Raw genomic sequence first — 20,128 nt, 5'->3', positions numbered from 1 at the left:
TGTTGCTGACCACCTGTACTGTGGTCTGGATAAAAGAGCGACCGACTTGGATCCACTACTCTTGAGTCATGAAAGCTCCTGAGAAAACATGAACATCAGAACCTGTGAGATCAATGAATTGATGATAATCAGTGGCCTTTTGATAAGTATGATGACTTTGATCCAAGCCTCTACATTAGAATGGCCATGGTCTGAAGCCCATATTGTCAAATCTTTCATAACTAACCCAGGAGCTGACAAATTTGGCAATTTATGTTATCTTGATATATCCAAATTGAAAATAGGCATGGATATTAATCTTTTAAGGCAACACTTAGGCATCCAGACATAGAGAAAATGGTCCAAGAAGTAAACAGAACGACTTAGCACATGCTATGGCAAGTTAAACTTGACACTGAAAGCATCAAAGCAATCTTAATCAAAGTTGAACAAGTGGGAGAACAGCAATGGTGGGACATTTTTTTTTTTAGGATATTAGCCCAACACAACACAAGCCTTTAACTCTCTGGTACATCCAGTCATAATATTAGCAGCAGCATTAATTTTCCTGACGTTGCTCAATGTGTGGGTATGGTACAAACTAAGAACCATAGTCAGAAAGATTCAAATAATGTAGGCAATGATACATATGTGCCAAAATTCTATGGAACTAGAATCAAAATGAAAGACTTGGTAAATCTTAAAAGAAAGGGGGGACTGAAAAGGAAAAAGGCCTAAAAACCTAAAGATTCACCTGAGAAGAGTCTCAGGTCTGTAAAAGCCCCATTCTGCCTTGCAAAATTGCTCAACTTGGTTCCTGAGGAGCCACAGCATGTAGCACTGAATCACCCTGCTCTTGCTCACTGTGCCCAGGCCTCAGCCATTGTTGGAACTTGCTGTACCAGGTACTAGAAATCATAAATTAGGTAAAGTTGGACACATCAATACAAGAAAATGGTAGCAAGCCAAGATTTATGTAAAAGATCCCAGCAGTGTCACTTATGAAAGAAGGTTGAAAGGTTCAACTCTGAGGGAGACCACTTGAGCGGGGCTAAAGGCCGGAATGACCCTCTCAAAATTGAGGCAAAGAGAAGACTCTGCCTAAACTCTGCCCAGGCTCCGCCTGTCATTAATATGCAATGAGTTGTTGTAATTACATGAATAATGTATGAAAAGATGTTGCAATCACATATGTCAAATGTATAAATTAGCCTGTTTGGCACTTATGCTTTGGAGTGAGTTTCGGTGGCATGAACCACCTCCTCTCCTGCGCAGAAAATAAATACCTTGCTACTAAAAGTACAAGAAGTATCTTAGCAGTTTTCTTCATTCTGAGGTTTTTCGGCATCACCATACACAGCCCTATAAACATGAAATACTGCACTTAGCTGCAGTTTCACAGAGAAATCCTAATTAAACTTATACACCAATGGTCTGGGGTATAACCACATTTAGCTGTTTAATTTGAGATACCTCTAAAGTTTAATTAAGATGTTCAATGTTCAGATCTTTCATTATTATTCATTTTTCTTTTAAAATAAAACCTCACTGTCTTTAAAGAGAGCATTCCCAGAATTGACATTAAAAACCCAGCAGCTCCTTTTTTATAGGGTAGGCCAGGGAAGAAAGCTAAAATCCCATTTCCACAACTGGAAGATGGATTTGGTTGTTGCAACCAAGGATCTTAATGCAAAAACTGTACAAGGGCTGCCAAAAGAATTGGCGGGTTTTCTCCTTGAGATGCAGAAGGAGCCCAGGCTATGGGCAGAGCTGTGGACAGGCTGAAAGTGGTTGTAAAATTCTGACTATTAATTTATTTGTAATTCAACAGTATTTCTAAACTTGACACATCAAATAAAGCAGCACTTGTTTGTTTGACCTGAAGTCCCTCCAAAAATGTCACTTTTAAAATTTATTTTCTCCCACTTCTAACAGCTTTGATCCTCAAATTGTAAGAGACCTCTTCGGCAAATTATATTCTTAAAAAGCTTCCTGTGATTGGTAATCTCTTTACACCAAGCTAATATATAAAGGGTCTAAAGCTCTAGATGAGATCCTCGGCTCCAGCAAACCTGCACAGCTCAGATACCAGCAGTGTTTATCTAATTTACCAGATAAGAACGGGATCCTCCATATATACAGAATCACAGAATGGTTTGGGTTGGGACCTTTTAAGATAGTCTAGTTCTAAACCCCCTGCCACGGGCAGGGACACCTTCCATCAGCCCAGGTGGCTCCAACCCCCATCCAGCCTGGCCTTGGGCACTGCCAGGGATGGGGCACCCACAGCTGCTCTAGACAACCTGTAAAGAATTTCTTCCTAATATCCAATCTAAATCTCCCCTCTTCCAGCTTAAAGCCATTCCCCCTCGTCCTGTCGCTACAGACCCTGGTACAAAGCCCCTCTCCAGCTTTCCTGTCAGCCCCTTTAGGCACTGGAAGGTGCTCTAAGGTATTCCCAAAGCCATCTCTTCTCCAGGCTGGACAACCCCAACTCTCTCAGCCTGTCCTCTTCGGAGCCCTCCAGTCCTCTGACCATTTCCATAGCCTCCTCCAGATCCACTCCAACAGGTCCATATCTTTCTTGAATGGGGGCCCCCAGAGTTGGACACAGTACTCCAGGTGGGGTCTCAACAGAGGAAGAAAATCACCTCCCTTGACCTGCTGGCCATGCTTCTTGTGATGCAACCCAGGAGAAGCTTGGCATTCTGGGCTGCAAGTGCACATTGCCAGCTCACGTCCAATCTGCCACCCACTCATGTCCCCGAGTTTGTTTTTGCAGGGCTGCTCTCAACTGATCCATCCTCCATTCTGTGCTGATACTGGGGATTGTCCCAACCCAGGTGCAGAACCTTGCACTTGGCCTTGTTGAACTTCATGAGGTTCACATAGGCCCACTCCTGTGGTGGAAAGAAAGCTCCTCTCTGCTGGACTCGGGGACACTGGCTTTTGTGATGCCCACCACCAGCACATGGGGTGCACAGGGTGGAGGACAGAAGAAGCAGGCATCTCCAGCAGCTGGCAGTGCCTTGCCCTCGCTACTCCAACTGCTCCTCCCAATTTAACAGCAAAACAAAGCCCTAGGGAGGCAGGGACTCATTTATAATCTATTAATAGACTTGAGCATGAAATGAGAGACAAAACAACCTGCAACAAAACTTCTCTGCGTGCTGGAGGAGGTTGTGGTCCTGAACAAACCCAGCCTGGACTCTGCCTTTCTCCCCATTAACATATCCCTAGCTTGGCTTTGCCACAGTCTCGTTAGCCATTAAGCTAACATAAAGGCTCAGTGCAAAGTGGTCCAGGGATCTCTGCTCGGGACCAGTCCCCCTTGCACCTCATATAGAGATAAAGACCCAGATCAGACCAGCAGACCCCTGCAGCAGCTCAGACACATCTTAGCTACCTAATGATGGCCATATCCTTACCCTTATGACCCTTCAGCCTTATTATTCTTATTTCATCCTCATAACCAGTATGTAAGTGGTCTCTAACCTAAATACTTTACCCTACTGGGAGCCCTGTGGGTTAAGAAAGCACCTCTATCTCAAACAGAGTATGATGGCAGCCTTACAAGCCCAAGTGCATGGACCCAATCCCACCACTCCCTGCACCACAGGCTCCTTATCTCTTTGACAGTTCACATCTTCAGCATGCATCTGGCACACCATGGCACCAGAAGAAAAATGTTTTCCCTCCAAACAATAACAGTTCCAGAGATTTCATTTCTCCCTGTGTTGGATGTAAAATGTCTATTTTAGGAACAAACATAACTAGGACCACATCATTCCTAATGACAACACCAAGCCCTGCTAAAACCATCCCTCTGTTTGCTGGATATTCCCCTCCTCTGAAATACAGCAATTTCATTCTCTGACGTAACCATGAAAGCAAATGAACAGGTTATTCATTACACATATTAAAATGCCCACAAATATCACACTTCTGGGAAGCACTTGGGGCTTTTGATTGACCTTCTGGTCTTGGTTGTTTCACGGACACCCCTGTGCATACAGATGGGATCACATCTCACTACCGAGCATCCCCCCCTGCTGCAGCCCCTGCAGGTCTTCCCAATCCCCCCAGAATTTTTTCTTCCTGGCGAAGTAGTTTGGGATGGAGAGAGGCATCCTTTATTTACAAATGAAATGTCATTCCTTTGTAAACGGGAACCCTGGAGAAGTCAAAAAGCTTTTGGGCGTGCACCTTGAGACCATGAAAAAACAAAACACAGTTAGCAGGAGTCCTCTACCAGCTAGCTAGAGACCTCATATATACAGCCAAACAAGCAAGCTGCCCCAAATTCACTGTCTTATTACATCCTGCTTCACATCCCAACCCTAGAAAAGCTGCTTCAGCTGGACATGCATCCCCAGCCCAGGCTACAAGCCACCAGTTTTCCCCAGCCTCTCTCCCACCCCACACTGTGCCCTTCACCCACCTGCGAGATGTGGGACCGTGTCTTCTCACTCTCACCGTCCCCCTCTGTTTTATCTGTCAGCAGCCCCTGGACCTGGTACTCCAGGACGTAGCTGTCAATGAAACGCTCCAGCTCCTCGATCTCCTGAGAGCGGCTGCTCCCCGCCTCCGAGGAGGCTGATGCCACCGACAAGTTCTCCATCCCTTCAGGAAAGACACCAAGAACGGAGGGGGCCTGAGAACAGAAAATAAAAAGAGGCAAGAAATTATTTCCCAGTAATTATAAAAAGGTTAAAAAAACAGCAGCCAAAGCCTATCAGTTACCACGGGCAGGATACTTTTTGCTGTACGTCTGCTTTTCCAATAACATTTATAATAACCCTAGGTTGTCACATTTAGAGTTTCCCTGTGTACAAATACAGTCCCATTTCTGTAATATTCCTACATCTAAGGACAACAACAGACATTTTGCCTATCCTCCTTCTTAAAATGCAAAATACTGAAAACCTCCAGACACATGCACAAAACAAAAAATTTAAAAGCTTAATTTACAAAGCCCACAGCATTAGCTGTGCTGGATAAGGGTTATAAGCTAGGCATGATGGACAAGGGTGTGAGGAAGAGGATCATAACTGAAAAACTTCTCTAGGATGGTAGCAGTAAATGATGGTGAGTCAACAGCACAACTGTAAATGGCCCAGCAAGGAGGTTTGCATCCGGAGGTGAAACAGAGATCACACCAGAATCTGTTTTTAAAACCTCTCTCTCTGCAGAATGGCTCTACAGAAGATATAAGGGCTTTGTGATGCTCTCCTCCTTCATATTACTCCATGGCTCAATGCCAATCACACCTTAAAGAAAAGAAACCATCAGCTCCTGTACCTGGGCTAGGCACCTTTGCACATGAATTAAGCTTTGGACCAAAGTCTTGTGGTAAGTCTCATGCTCTTCCTCCCCTGCCATTGGGAAGGAAAAGACAGGAGAGATCCCACCACACTGCAGGACACGAGGACTTCATCCTTCACCCTGTCCTTCACCAGAAACTGGTGACGTGCGGAATTAGACTCTATAACTCGAAAGTTATAAAGTAGGTATGTTTATTGCGCGCAGATGCACAGGGGATCGCTCCTCCACAAGCGTGCATGCCCGAAGTGACGAACCATCTCACATTTATACAATAAAACAAATGAATATTCAATTAACGCCTATACATATTCCTTACCTAAACCCGCTTCCTATGTTAATTAGCTTCCTATGTTAATTAGCTTATCAGTCCGTTGCCTGGAATGTGGTGGTCTTGCAGGTTTGTAGGTGATTCATGTCCTTGTGACCATCCGATCTTCTCCAGCAAGGAGACTTAGCACTCCCTCCCTCTAGATAGCATTGGGATGTCTCTCATCCTTTTCTCATCCTTTTTATAAATAGCCCCTTTGTCAGAGGAAGAAGGGCAGGCGTCTCCTCAAAACTGTAGGCGTCTCCTCAAAGCTGTGTGCCTATGTGACCAGACACCGCACCCATGACCAGTCGCCATACCCACATTCCTGGGCAGACATATACAATCACAGTCGGTGTCCATTGTCCCCATTTCACACTATTTCTCCATATCACTGGTACTGACTGTATGTTTTGAGACTAGTATAAAATTACCAAGCAAATTCGGAGTGAGTCACATGCCATCCGGAAGGGAAGGCAAAAAAAAAAAAAATAAATCTGTTCTCAGCTCTTGTAATTTCCAGCTCCTGAACTATTTTTCATCTGTCACTTCTGAACAATTGTGGTTTCATTTGGAAACTGCCGAGAATGAGAAGTTCTGGCCTAAGGATTTCATCTGCTCAAGGAATTATTCCCAAATGTGCCCAGACTGTCAAAAAGGTTCATTATGTAGATCAATATCACACATTAGCTCGTGAACAAAAATCATGTGGCATATTAAAAAGGAGAACAAAAGATAAATAGACAAGAAAATAAAAAAAAAAGAGGAGCCCCAGAGAGCACAGAGCCCTCAAGGAGGGCATGCTTCTCCCCTTTTACCTAATTAGTGCCAATTACGAAATGGAAAGCATCAATTATTAAATAGAAAGTGCTAAAGAAAGAGTTGGGAGAATAGGTGGCTGCAATGAGTCCTGGAGGGCACAATGGCATGGAGAAGTGACCCGCAGGGGACAGCTGATACTTGGGATGCAGCAAGCAGAGTCAGAGGGCATCCTCCATCCCCTGGGGCCACACAACACAAACACAAAGGGGTTTTGCCTGGTTTTGTTTGTTTGTTGTGGGTTTTTTAAGGTGGCACTGGAGAAAAACAAGCTCAGGACACTGCCCCAGGGATGCTCCCCCTTGAATACCTATGATAAAACAAAGCAGAGCAAGGGCTAACACATGACTCCGCTTTGGGGGGGGGGGGGGGAGCTCACCACCATGCCCAACCAGCATTTTGCTGATTAGCAACAGGAGAGAGTAGACAGAGGGAATGGGTTTGTCAGAAGCCACCAGGTCCAGCACCAGCAAATGAGCACGACTCATGTAATCAGAGATTTATGGCTCTCTAGCAGGCAACTCTAAAATCACATCATCTCGCAGCACCTTCACCTCTCTGTACAGAAAAACAGAACTTTGCAGGAAGAACACTCCCCGATGTTTAAGGGTGATGAGTTACCACAAACACCTGAGATAGGATCATCATTGTACACAAAGATCCCTAGAGCAGATGTCCAAGCACGGACAGCGAGTTGGTTGGCATCTAACCCTTATAATAAGATAAAAGACTAACAAGTCACAGCCTGTAATCTTCTTTATATGCTTGGTCTGCACCAAGTCAGTGTGAATCACATAATGACACAGAGACTGGCCACTCAACATGGACGTACCAGTGGGCCAGGGCCACTGCCAATATGCCACTGTCATCCAAACCAGGGTGTCAGTAAAGAGGCTCAACAAGCAAAGAAACATCTTGACTTTGTGGCACCTCCTCGCACTCCCTGGTAGCGACCAGCTCTGGGTTTTCTGAATTTGTCCTTTGAATTCCCCCTCTGACCACACTCCCTTCCTATATGGGAGTTCATAGTTAGCACCACACGTGCCTGATCCCTACAGAGCGAGATAATATCCCAACTTGATGCTAATCCTAATTTGGGCAAATGGTTGCACTAGAGACCTGAAGTCTTCTCCAACATGAATGGTTTTACAATTCCACGAGATAATGCTCAAGGACTTCATCACTAGCCTGCTCTGCTCTCTTAGCCTACTTTCCATACTTCTTTCTGAGCAGTCTCACCCATTTTAGATGAGTATCTCCCAGCTATCATGCAACTGCCTTCTCCAGTTCCACCAGCCTGCCCAGAGATGTCCCAATGCTCAGATGAGGGTTGTTATGGTCACCATCCCCTAGAAGCTTTTTCAGCTACTACTCATTGACTTCTGGGCTCTACTTAATTCTATCAAGTGTGAGATGCACGCATATAAAACGTGCTTGACAAAACCAAACCAAGATAATCACAGGTTTATAGAGGCCCATTTGCTGGTTCCTGGTTCAAGCAGCCTGGCCCTTCAAGAGGGACAGATTTTGGAACACAAATGGTGGCCCTTCCTCCTTGGCAGGAGGAATCTTGGGAAGCTGAGTATCCTCCTAGATCCAGACCAATTCAAGTCCATCTGCAAATGGAAAGCACACTTCTCCACACTAAGGCTAAATCTTCTCTCCCTTTCCAGAATTAACACTCTGCCAGGAAGGTGGTGTGGGATGGATGGTCTCCTGCTCTTCTTGGTGCCGCCTGTCAGGAAACTTCACTGCCTGGAGCAGGTTTCTCATCTCGCCTCACCCTCAAACAAAACATGTACAAACAAGAGGTTTTCAAAGAAAAACCTGAACCCACATCCAAGCATCAAAGCAGTTGATGTCTTCCCAAACTGAGCAAACACATGTTTTTGAGAGCTCTTCAGGGAGTGGTGATCCCTTGGATCTGTGTTGGCACAATGCCTACCACCAAGGATTCCCAGACCCCAGATACACTCCTTAGTGATAATTAATGGAGATCAACATCAAATCTGTATTTTTTCCTGTTCCCCTCTCTCTTCCTACTTTATCAAAGCACAAAGTCTAAGTTTTGGGGGTCTGAAAACTGCCTTCCTAAACTTTCCTACAAAGCCCATGCTGTGCTCTTTACTGCGACCATAAAACAAGGGATCAGCAGCAGGAAGAGTCAATAGATGCGCAAACTGCTTATTATAACTTAGTAATTATCAGCATTACTGTAATGTATAATCATTATTAATATCTGTTATTAGGAGTGATATAAATGGGGTTCTTGCTCTAACAAGATTATATAGTTTATGGCAATTATACAGTTTTACCCTTAGTCAGCAAATAAACTCAGTAAGAAAGAGCATTTTTTAATGACATTTGTACATTCATTCCCTTTCTCTCAAAGGAGTTCCAGGCTTGCTGAACTTGTGGGAGCAAGTGGCAAGTCTGATAAGTGAAGAGCAGCAATGGAAGGAACCCATTTGGGGGAAGATGGGTGGGGGGCAACAGCACGGGGGAACTTGCAACCAAAATAATGTGAGAAAAGGCGAGTCCATGATGAGAAGACAAGACATGCAGGGACAGCAAAGCATTTCCATCAGCTCACTGCAGTCTGGGTGAAAGGACCCCATACATACATCTTCCCCCAGGGAAGATGCTCCAGCCATCTCTCCAGCACAACAATACAAAGCTTCTCCAAAACCTGGACTGCAGCAGCCCGGCAGCGCCGAGGCAGCACTGCAGGGTAGCCTCACACAGCTCTTCCCCCAGGGTGGGACCCACCTGTGCCCCAGCCATCCCAAGGGAGCAGGGACTCCAGCCCCAAACAAATGTTCCCTGAAGCGAGGAGTGGGGGCTTTTGGTCCAAAACATACTGACATGGCAACCATCCACCAAAACTGCTTCCCACGAATAGATCTTCTTAAAACAATCCTTGCTCCAATTCAGCAAGACAAACAGACATCTTCACCTACCATCAAGCCAACAACTGCACACCTTCTCACTCCTACCCAAAGTCCAAGCCGGTCAGGCATCAGCCAAGAAAACAAAATAAAGAGGTTGCTTTTGCCTTTTTTTTTTGCTTCCATTGGATGGATGCTGAAAGCCTAAAATGCTTTCTCACACACAACAAGCTTCTTTGAAGGCCACAGCCTTCAAAGACAAGAGAACCAGGAGCACCACACTATCACTCACACCCAAACAGTGAGAGCTGGAAGGGGATTTACCTGACAATTACCCTGCCAGGAGGTAACACTCAATGCTGACTCCTAGGTAAGATGACTGGAAAAGAGCTCTGAAATACTGAGTTCTGGGAGAGATGCTTCAACAACTTTCCTACTTCTTATCTGCTTCTTATCAGGTCAGGTGAAACCTTCCATGTGCTTTGACTCTACAAATAACTGTCCACCAGCTGACACTGGCATCAGTTCATGCTGAAGGACCTTTGACTGTCTGTGCTTGGGGTTTGAACCCCTGGCACGGCCACAGCCGGGGGGGCAACGGGTTTGCTTCCCAGCATCTCCTTTTAATGAGCTCCTTCAGCAGCAATATTTTCTCTCTCCTAATCCAGCCCATTTCCAACAACAAGTAATTAGCAACGTGTCTTTCTAAAGCAGCAAGAGCATCTCGGTGAATGAAACTAGCAGTTTATCTTTATTGCCAGCAGCCAGCTTTTGTATCCAGAAAGCTGCAGGAACAGTTACTATGGAAAATGAAAGCAATCGAGATGAACCATGACTCCCTGCCATGCATCTCCACGAGCACAGATGAAGCAGCGCATGTCTGGTTTGGATTTGCTGCTCCAAAGCCAGTATCTTTCGGGATACCAAAACATAAAGTGCGGCAATGTAAATTATGATATCCTGGATCTGACCCTTTTCTAATTAAGATGTAAACACCTCTGAAGACCACACTGAGCAACTGCTGCTGGAGCTAGCCTTAGGCTTTTCAGATACTGATCCATCCATGGCTGGCTGAGCATTTTATATATTTCATCATCCTCCAGTCTCAGGTCTGGTTTCTGGTACCCAGCAATGCAGAAAAGCCCAAGTGACAGGACAGGAGCCCAACAGCTACCATGTTGCAGTGCCATCCATAAGCCTGGCTTGCAACTGAGTGGGCAAATGCCACAGTGCATCAAAACAGAGCCATTAAAATAAACACAAAAATAAATGGGGGAGCGGGGGGGAATAATTTATTATGTAGCTTGCTTCACTGCAATAAGGAATGTTTTGCAGTTGGGAGGTGGATTTATTTTTTTTTCTTTTTACACAAAACCAAAGCCTCATCACCCTTAGGAACACAAAGTCTTTTATCATGTCAAATCTGTGCATGAGGTTGGAGAGGTTTTCCACCAGATGGGCTTCCTTACCTGAAAGGAGATGTTACCTTTGGCTTGTGATGAATGCTGCCAAGAAAAAGAAAGGAAAACTCAGCATACAACTAAGAAAACCACTATCTGAACTTCAGAGGGTGAATGGAGATGGGTTTATGGGCCATCTGATAGATGCTGATCCCACCCTGTGGTGGGTTGCCAGGGCAAGGAGTCTGCTGGAGCATCACTCTGGCTGCAGCACAACAGCAAGGCACACTCTCCATCTCCTGATTCTGAGACAAATTCAATACATGGAAATACATCAGCATGTCTAGAAATAAAACCTGAAACAGGTCATAAAAATCCTCCAACCACCAGCCCTTGAATCAGGAACAGCCTGAGTTTTACAACCTATCTCTACATCACTGACACTAAAAACTGTGACTTAAGTCAGACATAATCCATTTTCACATTCTCTGCTTCTACTAAAAGCTAATGGAACAAGAGCCCACATTACATCTTATCCTTGTTATTTTTTACCTTTACAAAGGAAATGTTGCCAAATAAAAATGTTTGAAGAAATAGCCAAAAAGCACAGATCTTACACGTGCTCTATGATCTCCTCTTCGGACCTGCACTGTTTCTCCTCCAAGAGCACACAGCATCGCACCATCAGGCTGGGTAGGACATGACAGCTGCAGGAATTATACTAGAAGACACGAACAAAGGATGCTCTCCTGCCAGAAGAGCTTGTAACATGTACACCATGCACACGCATGTGCCCTGCTACAATGCACACCACAGGTAGCAATCCTCAGGCAAGCAATAATTTTATTTTGCCCAGCTCCTCTGCAGTCCCAGGGGGTGAGCCCCAATCCCATGTAAGCAGCAGCCAGGGTGCAAAACTCCCTGTGCAGGCAGCACTCTGCAGGCAGAGAGCACAGCCCACATCCTAAATAAAAGTATTATAATAACAAGCTGATCCGTACACTTTAAAATTGCACATTTCGACCACGAGCTCATACACCGGTGCCAGCTGCCACGTACTGTCTTTTCCAAATAACTGAAGGGAAACCATTATCAGAAAGTAAATCTTTTCTTTCCAGGCACCCAGGCAGTATAATGGGCACTTGGGCTGTGAAAAGCCCTGTAATCCTAAAAGACACATCCAACTCTAAATTGAGATGTCAACCCGCTGAAGTAATCCATCCCACGGGTGCCTGCTGGTGGGGAGGGATGGGGTAGGAGTGGCATCCCCCGGTCAGCAGCAGGGCAGGCGTGGAGGGTGCTTAATCCCTATTAAACCATGCCCCTAGTTTGCTGGCAAAGAGCATTTTTGCACCCGTATGCTGGCTTTTAGCAGCATTCAGAGGACATACCTCGGCCACCAGCCAAAATGCCAGAGCTGCCACTCCGGACAGGTGGAGGGGATTTTATGCTAGGAGCCACCAGCTGGTCCTCTCCTCCTGGGAATCATAGAATCATCGAATGGTTTGGGTTGGAAGGGACCTTTAAAGATCATCTAGTCCAAACCCCTGCAATGAGGTTCCTGCTGCTCTGACCAAAGGGAACAATCCTTCCCAGCCTCAGATTTGGTGATATTTGGGCTTGGATTACATGAGCAAACCAAGCAGTAGATGTCAAGGAGACACAATTCTCTATGATCCAAGGCTGGCTTGCTCACAAGGGATCTCTGTGCAGTCTGCCTAACAGGAGCTGTTGAACTGGAAAGAAAAATCATCTAGTAAACCTCTGCCATTTTGCAGAGGAAAAGGAAAATAAACAGCTTACCATGCCCCTCTCTGAGCTAATTAAACTCATTTGAAAGACTCCATAAATAGATAAGTATATTCAGAGATCGCCTGAATCTTTAATTACCTCCAGTGCTAAAAAAGCACACCTTAAAACCCCCACTCAACAACCCCCACAAACAAACAAGATTCCCAAAACCTGCCCCTGGATCCTGGACCCCCACTCCTCCACCGCATTCAAATGTTCAAGCTATAAAATAAGCAGCAGATTGGCTTTTACATCATGGCCACCCTGGGAGCATCAGCCATGGACCTTATTGATTCCCATACAGGCAGCGGCCATGGCACGACCACCCATGAGAGCTCCTAAATATTCTAGTGGAAAAGAATTTGGGAAACTGGCAATTCTTTACATGCAGAAGGAAAAGAAGTCCCTTCCTCATAATGCTTCTGGTCCAATAATAATAAAGAGGCAGGGAACCAAATGAAGCTCTAGGGAAGCACAAGGGGACAGGAAAACCTGTGGGGTTGGTGTCCAACACCATGCTGCGGCGAATGAAGAGACGGGACGCCGCTTGATGCAAGCAAGTTGTCCCTTTATTAGTGATTTTCTTACAATTATATACGTTTCTACCTTCTACATATTACACACTGATTGGTTAAATCTTAAGCGTAAAAAACACTGATTGGTTGATATTTAAGGCACACCGTTAGAACAATAGGTACTTACTAGTTTATCTTGACCTAGCAATAATTTCTATTCCAAGGTTAGGGAGTTTCTTTCTACGCGGCTTTCTTGATTACATATCGGCGCCATCCGTTCCCTTATCTGGCTACTTGTTTCTCTGTCCGTCTGGTTGCCTCCTCAGCTGTGACGGCTCAGGGGTCTGCAGTTAGCTTGTTCCTTTGCTCCCAGGGCTTGTGCCCTACAAGTTCTAACAAGTCTCTGTTCATCAGGCTATCAGTACTTGGACTCTTGTCCTTGAGGCCTTGTCCTACACCATGCGAGCAAATCCACTGTGACACTGAGCTGGCCAGGGAATGGGGACATCAGTGTCAAGAGAGTTGAGCTTTCCAGGACCGCTGTCACTGCTTCTGGCCTCCTCCAGATTTAAGTATATAAGAGCTGCAGCCACTTGCAAAGACAGGGAAAAAGCCACGAGCAGCATCCCATGTCCTACCTACCTGTTGAACTTTCTGCTTGGGGGAGAATGAAGGAGTATAACACACCCCAGAAAGGCATCCAACCTTCACACATCTAAGGAATTTAAGAACAGGTTTTTGACCCAGGATTGTGTTGATCACCAAAGCCTTCCCTTCGCCTGGGGCTGGACACAGTGTCCTCCTTAGCTCCTGCTCCTGGCCACACAGACTGGACATGGTCCAGACAGCTGGTTTCCATCCAGCAAAGTGACTGTGTTATAGAAGAGCAATTCTACCTCCAACCAGAGGGACCATCCACATTAAACACGGCTCCCTGAGACTGCTGTGGGCAACCTAAGACAGCTCTCACTGCTTAGGAGGATGCCCTTACAGACACTAAACACATTTTTCAGCCTACGAGGAACTCCTGTGCGTTCTCCCATGGAGTTTCCCATAGCAATTAGGAGAGCAAACGTGATACCCAGCCAGACACAGGTTTTACACTAGGCTCTCAGCAGCTACCCTGGGAAGGGACATGACCCAGTGCAGGTACCACAGCACCCACCAAGGCTCCTGCCGAGCCAACAGATGCTGCTGCATGGCAGGGATGGGCTCCAGCTCCCTGTGGACCCACCACACTGGCTAAAGCCCCAGCAGCAGGCAATGTCCAGCCCTGGAGAGGTGGGAATCAGACCCCCTCCAAGCTTTGCTTTGCCTAAGTGGCATGGATCAACGCCACAAGCTTAACCCTCCTCTCAAATCCAGCCCCAGCTTTTAGCTCTGTCCAGTGGCTCATGAGACAGCTTGAACCAATTCACCAGGATAATGGCTCCCTTAAGGAACTAGTCCACAAATACAAAGGCAAAGCACCTCCCCAGACAGGAATTTTCGGGACTTACTGGCCAGCCACCAGATGCCTTTTTGAGGCTTGAAGTGCATTTTTTCACAATCACTCCCAGACTATCACTCCGCTGGCTGGATGCTCTGCAGCAGCAAAGGCACACATCTCCCCAAAAGCCCCACTCCCCCTTTGGTTATTCCCCTCCCTAAATCACAGCAAGTGAGGGGTTGTAAGAAGCCAGCAACGGAGATGGGAAGAGCAGCCTGCCAAACCCCAGGGGGTAAAGATGCTGCACTTGCACAGCTACACTTATTGCCCAGGGGACCACTGTGTTTGATTAATCAGAGGTAAATGAAGCAGCTCGACTCAGCTGAGCCCAGAGGACAGGGAGGTTTTCATCAATACAAAGCAAACCAAAAGACAGGTACTTCAAGGACATGACAGCTGACCTATTTTGACATGAACACAAGATCAAGCAAGCTTTGGGAGTGTCTACCTCCACCAGCAGCAACAATAGCCTGGATGACTGGCCCAGATCAAGACAGCTGATGTTGAGCCTTGGGATCCACCAGCCCTATGTCCTAACATGCCCTGCTGTCAGTGTCCTTAACATCACCCCCTTCTGCAAACCTCAGCTCTCAGGCGCCCTGCTGAGCCCCAGCATCACTGCTGGTGTCCTGGGAACAAGAACCTCAAGTTCATCCCAAAATGTCCTTGAGCTGCTCTTTGTGTCCAAGTGCTCCATCCATCATGGACCCAAATACAACATGTGCTGCACGTATGATTAGGATGTATCGCTGGCTCCTCCACCGTGCCTCACTTCCCTCTCTTGTAAAATGCAACAAGCCCTGTTTGGATTTACCTTAAATGCTTGGCTTTCCCTTCTAGCTCAAGAAAGAGGTCTTAGAACTTCAAGGTGCTACTGCAGGGAAGGCATCACAGATCTATGTGGTCTTTGATGAACATCAGAAGTTTGGCCTTACTTTTCAGAATGCCTCTGCGGTGCCTGCACCAAGTAAAAACCCAGCAGCTCAGGAAAAGCAGGGCAAGGAGGCACCAAGAGCAGCTTTTTCTCCGTAAATACAGCCTGGCCAGGGATAGTGCCAGAAATACTTATTTTGGTAAGTTTGCCTCCTGACCCAAAAGGAAACACTGTTCCTATAGGGTTGGATGAGATGACTGGAGGACCTGGGACCACTTGCAGATATCAAAGACCAACAGGATCCACCTTTCAGGACAGCTGTGTCCATCTCAAGACTCCACTTGCAGTGGCAAACCCATGAGCCATACCTAGGACTGACACACACACACACCCCCAACAGCAACTGAGGGACTGAATGCATGAGGACAACCCAGAAACACATCCACAAATTAGTTTTACACTACTTTTTTGTTCTTTTGTTGAAGGGTCCTTCATGTTCATCACAAAGGTCCTCCCATGAAAACCTCCACCATGCAGCAGCCCCACTGAATAGGGCTGCAGGGACCAAAGGAGCTCCTCCCAGGCCACATCAGCATCTGAGAAAGTCCCCTCCTGCACCTCCCTGCACTGGCCAACCTCTGCTTACACCGAGTAATTAACAGCCACGAAGTTAATCATAATGAGAACATGGGGGGAGGATTGCAACTGCAGCAAAGGGAAGCAGCATCAGCAGTTTCAGCAGAAACATCATAGCAGGACGCCTGCTGTTCATGTACCTTTGACTTAAGAGGTACAAATAAAGATCCCAAACTATTTAGCTTTGGGGGAAAAAAAAGAAGAAAAAAAAAGAGGTAAGGGAGAATTTGATTAATCAAGAGACTGTATAACGCTATACATCCAGATAGTATCTCACATTAGAGGGCCTTGCAGGTAGAAGCCCATTGTTGCCAGCTCTCAGATGCCTGTACAGTGCCGGTCTCATGAGGGCATCTGAGGGATGTTTATGACCCACCAATTAAGTAGCTGAGCTTAACAAGGGACTGGAAAAGGCACTTCTGGAATAAATTATACAATACGAATGATCAAGAAAAACTCTGCGCCTAGCCCTGAGTTACTGCAAGCACTTGGAGACTTCAGAGGAAGACACAACGAATGCCAACGTTACAACATGCCGGGACTTGGGGCAGGCTCTCCCCGCTCCCGCTAGAGCTTTCCTCAGGGCTCTTCCCTCCCAGAGGGACCTTGGAGAAACTTTGCACTTGCAGAGGACCTCCAGTCCACAGGAACACCCTGCTGCTGGTGAGCACCCCCACACAGCCATGACATCCAGAAGCAGCCTAATGCTTTCCAGCACCAGGAACCAGAGGTGACACCTGGCACTCCAGCCCCAGGTGTCCCCTCCTCTGACATGGGATGAGGGTCATGTTTCTCCCCTGCCAGTCACACCAGGAGCTGAATCCACCTTTGCAGAAGCAAAAGGCTGAACCCATCAAATTATATTAATAATAATTTTTAAAAAATCACTTGTTTGCCAGCAGCCCAGCTTTGACTTGGTGAATTTTAAATAGTTTTGGTCAAGTCACTGCAGCCAAAACACTGAGAAGAAAATGCTGGAAAGAGTTCTTTCATGGTTTTTTTTTAGGGTTTGGTATTTTTAAACAAAGGATTTTTACTTTCATTTCATGGTGATGTACACTAAATTTTTACAGCACTATTATGGTGTAAAAAGACTTAAAAATGGATTTCATTTTGGATTGAATAAAGCCTCTTTGACTTGACATTTTGTTTCCTGTTTTAATGAAATAAAACTATCTATTTTCACTGACCCCAGTTAAAAATCCTCTTATCCCCCACAACTACTCTTACTATCACAATGTTTCTATAGGCTAATTAACTGGAAAAAAACAGAAAATACAGTTAGCATCAATTATTTTTTCTATGTGCTGATGTTGAGGAGTATCCAGAATATCTGAGGATAACTTGGGGTACCCACCCAAAGGATGCAGCAATACTCCAGGACAGAAGATGTAATTTAAAGTGTTACTGCAATTCACATATGTTAAAAAGTCACAGGAACCTCAGGAAAATTCCTGTACTTTTTTCTCCCAAAGAAGAAGGGAATAAGGAAAATGGGAACCCACACCCCATTAAAGAGAGGAGGGACTACTGTAGCCCCAATTCTGCAGGAAAGGTGCAATGCAGGGCACAACCCCAGTACCAGTCCTTTTGGGCTTTATCTTCCCAGCAGTGCCTCTGCTTTGGCTTGTTCCCAGCTCCTCTACAGGCTACTCTGCCCCAGGAGGAAACATTTACTCTCCAGTGACTATCAGGCATTGCACAAGATAACACCCAGGGCTGCAGAAACCCCAACACAGATAAAGCCTCACTGATGCTGAGATGATGCCCGGCTGCATCCTCTCCTACTCCCTTTCAGGTCAAACTGGATCTTGTACATGACAAGGGGATTAAAATAAATAAATAAATAAATAATGTATTCAGGATAATGCTGCTGACTTGTTGTTTTTCAAACCCTCTTCCACCAAGCCCCAGCGGTGCTGCTAACCTCTGTTGATCTCGTCAGGTGGTTTAACTGGGAAGCTTAGTGGTAAGCCCTGCTCCTGCAAGGAGGCACCAAGTTATGTCAGGTTATTCTCTGCCCAACAGGGACCGCAGAAGCTGTCCGATAGCACAGGGATAACTCCCAACTTCAGTTTTCAGAAAGAAAATTAGGTTTATAAATGGGCAGAACTCACCCCAAGATGCCATGTTTTGTTGTTGGGTTGGTTTGGTGTGGTTTTTTTTCTCTCTGAGGTTTTGTTTTACTTGTGTCGAAGTAGCTGTTAAATCCTGTTAACATGCTGCAAATCCCTGTCTTGCTGAAAAAGAATGTGGCACCTTTAAAAGGTAACCAGCCTGTATCTGTACCCAGAAAACCCCCTATGAACAGGAAAGGGAGCAGGTAGGGAAGGAAGAATCAGCAGCAGGGAGTACAGGGCAACAGGAGAGGTCTGGCAGAAGGAAAAAAAAAATGGGATAGGGAACAAAAAAACAGGATAGGAAACAATAAAAAAAATGGGATAGGCAACAACCCTGTACCCACAAACAGGGCAGAAAGCAGCAATGCACAATTTTCACCCATTAGCTCCAGCAGCCAGAGGATTTCTGCAGTCAAGAGGATGCATGTGTACAGTCAGGGCAGGAGGAAGAGGAGGGGGTCGGGGTCGCAGTGAAGAGCGGAGCTGCAAGCAAACACATGCAGGGGGAACACCTGGAAGGTACAGCAGGCTAGGGCCACCAAACCCAGCAGGATGGCCATTGGAGCAGGAAAGGCAGTTAACACATATTGCACTATATCTGGCTACAAACCTTATTCTCTGGCTTTACCTAACCTGAGCAAATGCATAATGTTATTAAGAGACAGGTGAGAAATCAAACAGCAGTTGGAGAAACCAGGGAAGCCTCCCAAGAGCCAAGGAAACCTGCACTATCTAGGGAAGAGTGAGATTATAATAATTAGGTCAGTTGGTGATAAACTTTCTCAGGGCACACATGCACACACAGGCTGCTACCGTGATAGAAAGTGGTGATGTCCCTGAGGAGCTGAGAAAGCCAACAGCAATATGCCAGGGGCATGGAAAGGGCTGGTAGCAGAAAGACTTCTCAGACAGCAAGCCACAGCAGCCACTCACCTCAAGGTCTCGGGATCAGTAGCTGCAGCATGGTAAACTGCATATTAAAAAAATATTAGGAAATTCCTTCACTGTGAGCATGGTTCAGCACCCAACAGGTGACCCAAGGGGGTCTGCAGTCTCCATCCTTGGAAACAGCATCAAGACTCAGCTGGATGAGGCCCTGAGCAGGCAGGTTTGATGTAGAAGCTGGCCCTGCACCGAGCAGAGGGCTGGACCAGAGGATCCCCAGAGCTTACTCCAATCCAGAGTAACTCCAGGATCTTGCCTAGGGAGATCTTCCCTTAGCCCAGACTTCCAGGACAAAGCCACCAGGTCTTACCTCCAGCTTAATCAAAACCAGAAGAAAGTTTATCCCAGCAGCAAGTAGCCTAGAAGTCCAAGCTGACCTTTAGTAGAGGTAACAGAGTTTTATGTGAAGCTCAAATAACAACAATCACCCACAGCAAGCAAAACTCCAGGAGGCAAAGAGGATGGTCCCATGCAGAAAGTGCCATACAGCCTACACACACACCTTTCCCTGTAAAAAGGGAGCCAGAGGCTTTCTGTTATCCATCGCTTCCTTCCTGGATGTTTGCCGTCAGCTCTGCCCATCCTGGCAGCCTCGGGGCTCAAGGACTTGAAAGAACCCCAGCTACAGCCCCAGAGTGGGAGCTGCACTGAGCTCACGGCCAGCTGTTTGACACTGGACGGAGCACACAGGAAAGGGAGACCAACGAGAAAGATGTGCTCACTGCCCTGACCCCCCTTCTCTCCTCCTCCCAGTCTGTACCTTGCCTCCAACTCAGCCACCCCACACTAGGGCCAGCCCTCCAATCCAGAAGACAGAAACAAGTCACCTAGTGCTTGGGCTTTAGGGTCTCCCTCCAGGTGGTGACTTGCATCAACACCTCCCCACCACCACCACTTCCAAAAAACTTGCTTTTCTTAACAGTGAAGGCAAATACTCCTTCACTGGTGTCTCCAACGTTTTTTCTAAGCTGCTTCTTTGTGAACACCTCACCAATACTCCTGCTTGCCCCTACAACCCTCATCAGCTCCCTGGACAGCTC

At 46.3% G+C, this 20,128-nt stretch overlaps 1 protein-coding gene across 3 annotated transcripts in view; it reads right to left on the bottom strand.

The window, feature by feature from the left end:
- The window catches only part of LOC119140887 (CBP80/20-dependent translation initiation factor-like), a 147,844-nt gene that overhangs the window by 117,988 nt on the left and 9,728 nt on the right, over positions 1-20,128 (bottom strand). For all 3 annotated transcript variants that reach the window (XM_037372552.1, XM_037372553.1, XM_037372554.1), the window contains exon 2: positions 4,421-4,633. In XM_037372552.1, the coding sequence (XP_037228449.1) occupies positions 4,421-4,600 (180 nt within the window). In that variant the 5' untranslated portion in view covers positions 4,601-4,633. The remainder of the gene's footprint in view (positions 1-4,420; positions 4,634-20,128) is intronic.

The sequence above is a fragment of the Falco rusticolus genome, chromosome W (assembly GCF_015220075.1).
Source record: "Falco rusticolus isolate bFalRus1 chromosome W, bFalRus1.pri, whole genome shotgun sequence".
In the NCBI taxonomy this organism is placed as follows: Eukaryota; Metazoa; Chordata; class Aves; order Falconiformes; family Falconidae; genus Falco; species Falco rusticolus.
Note: the sequence above shows the minus strand (reverse complement) of the source record. Positions and strands in the feature narration are given on the sequence as shown.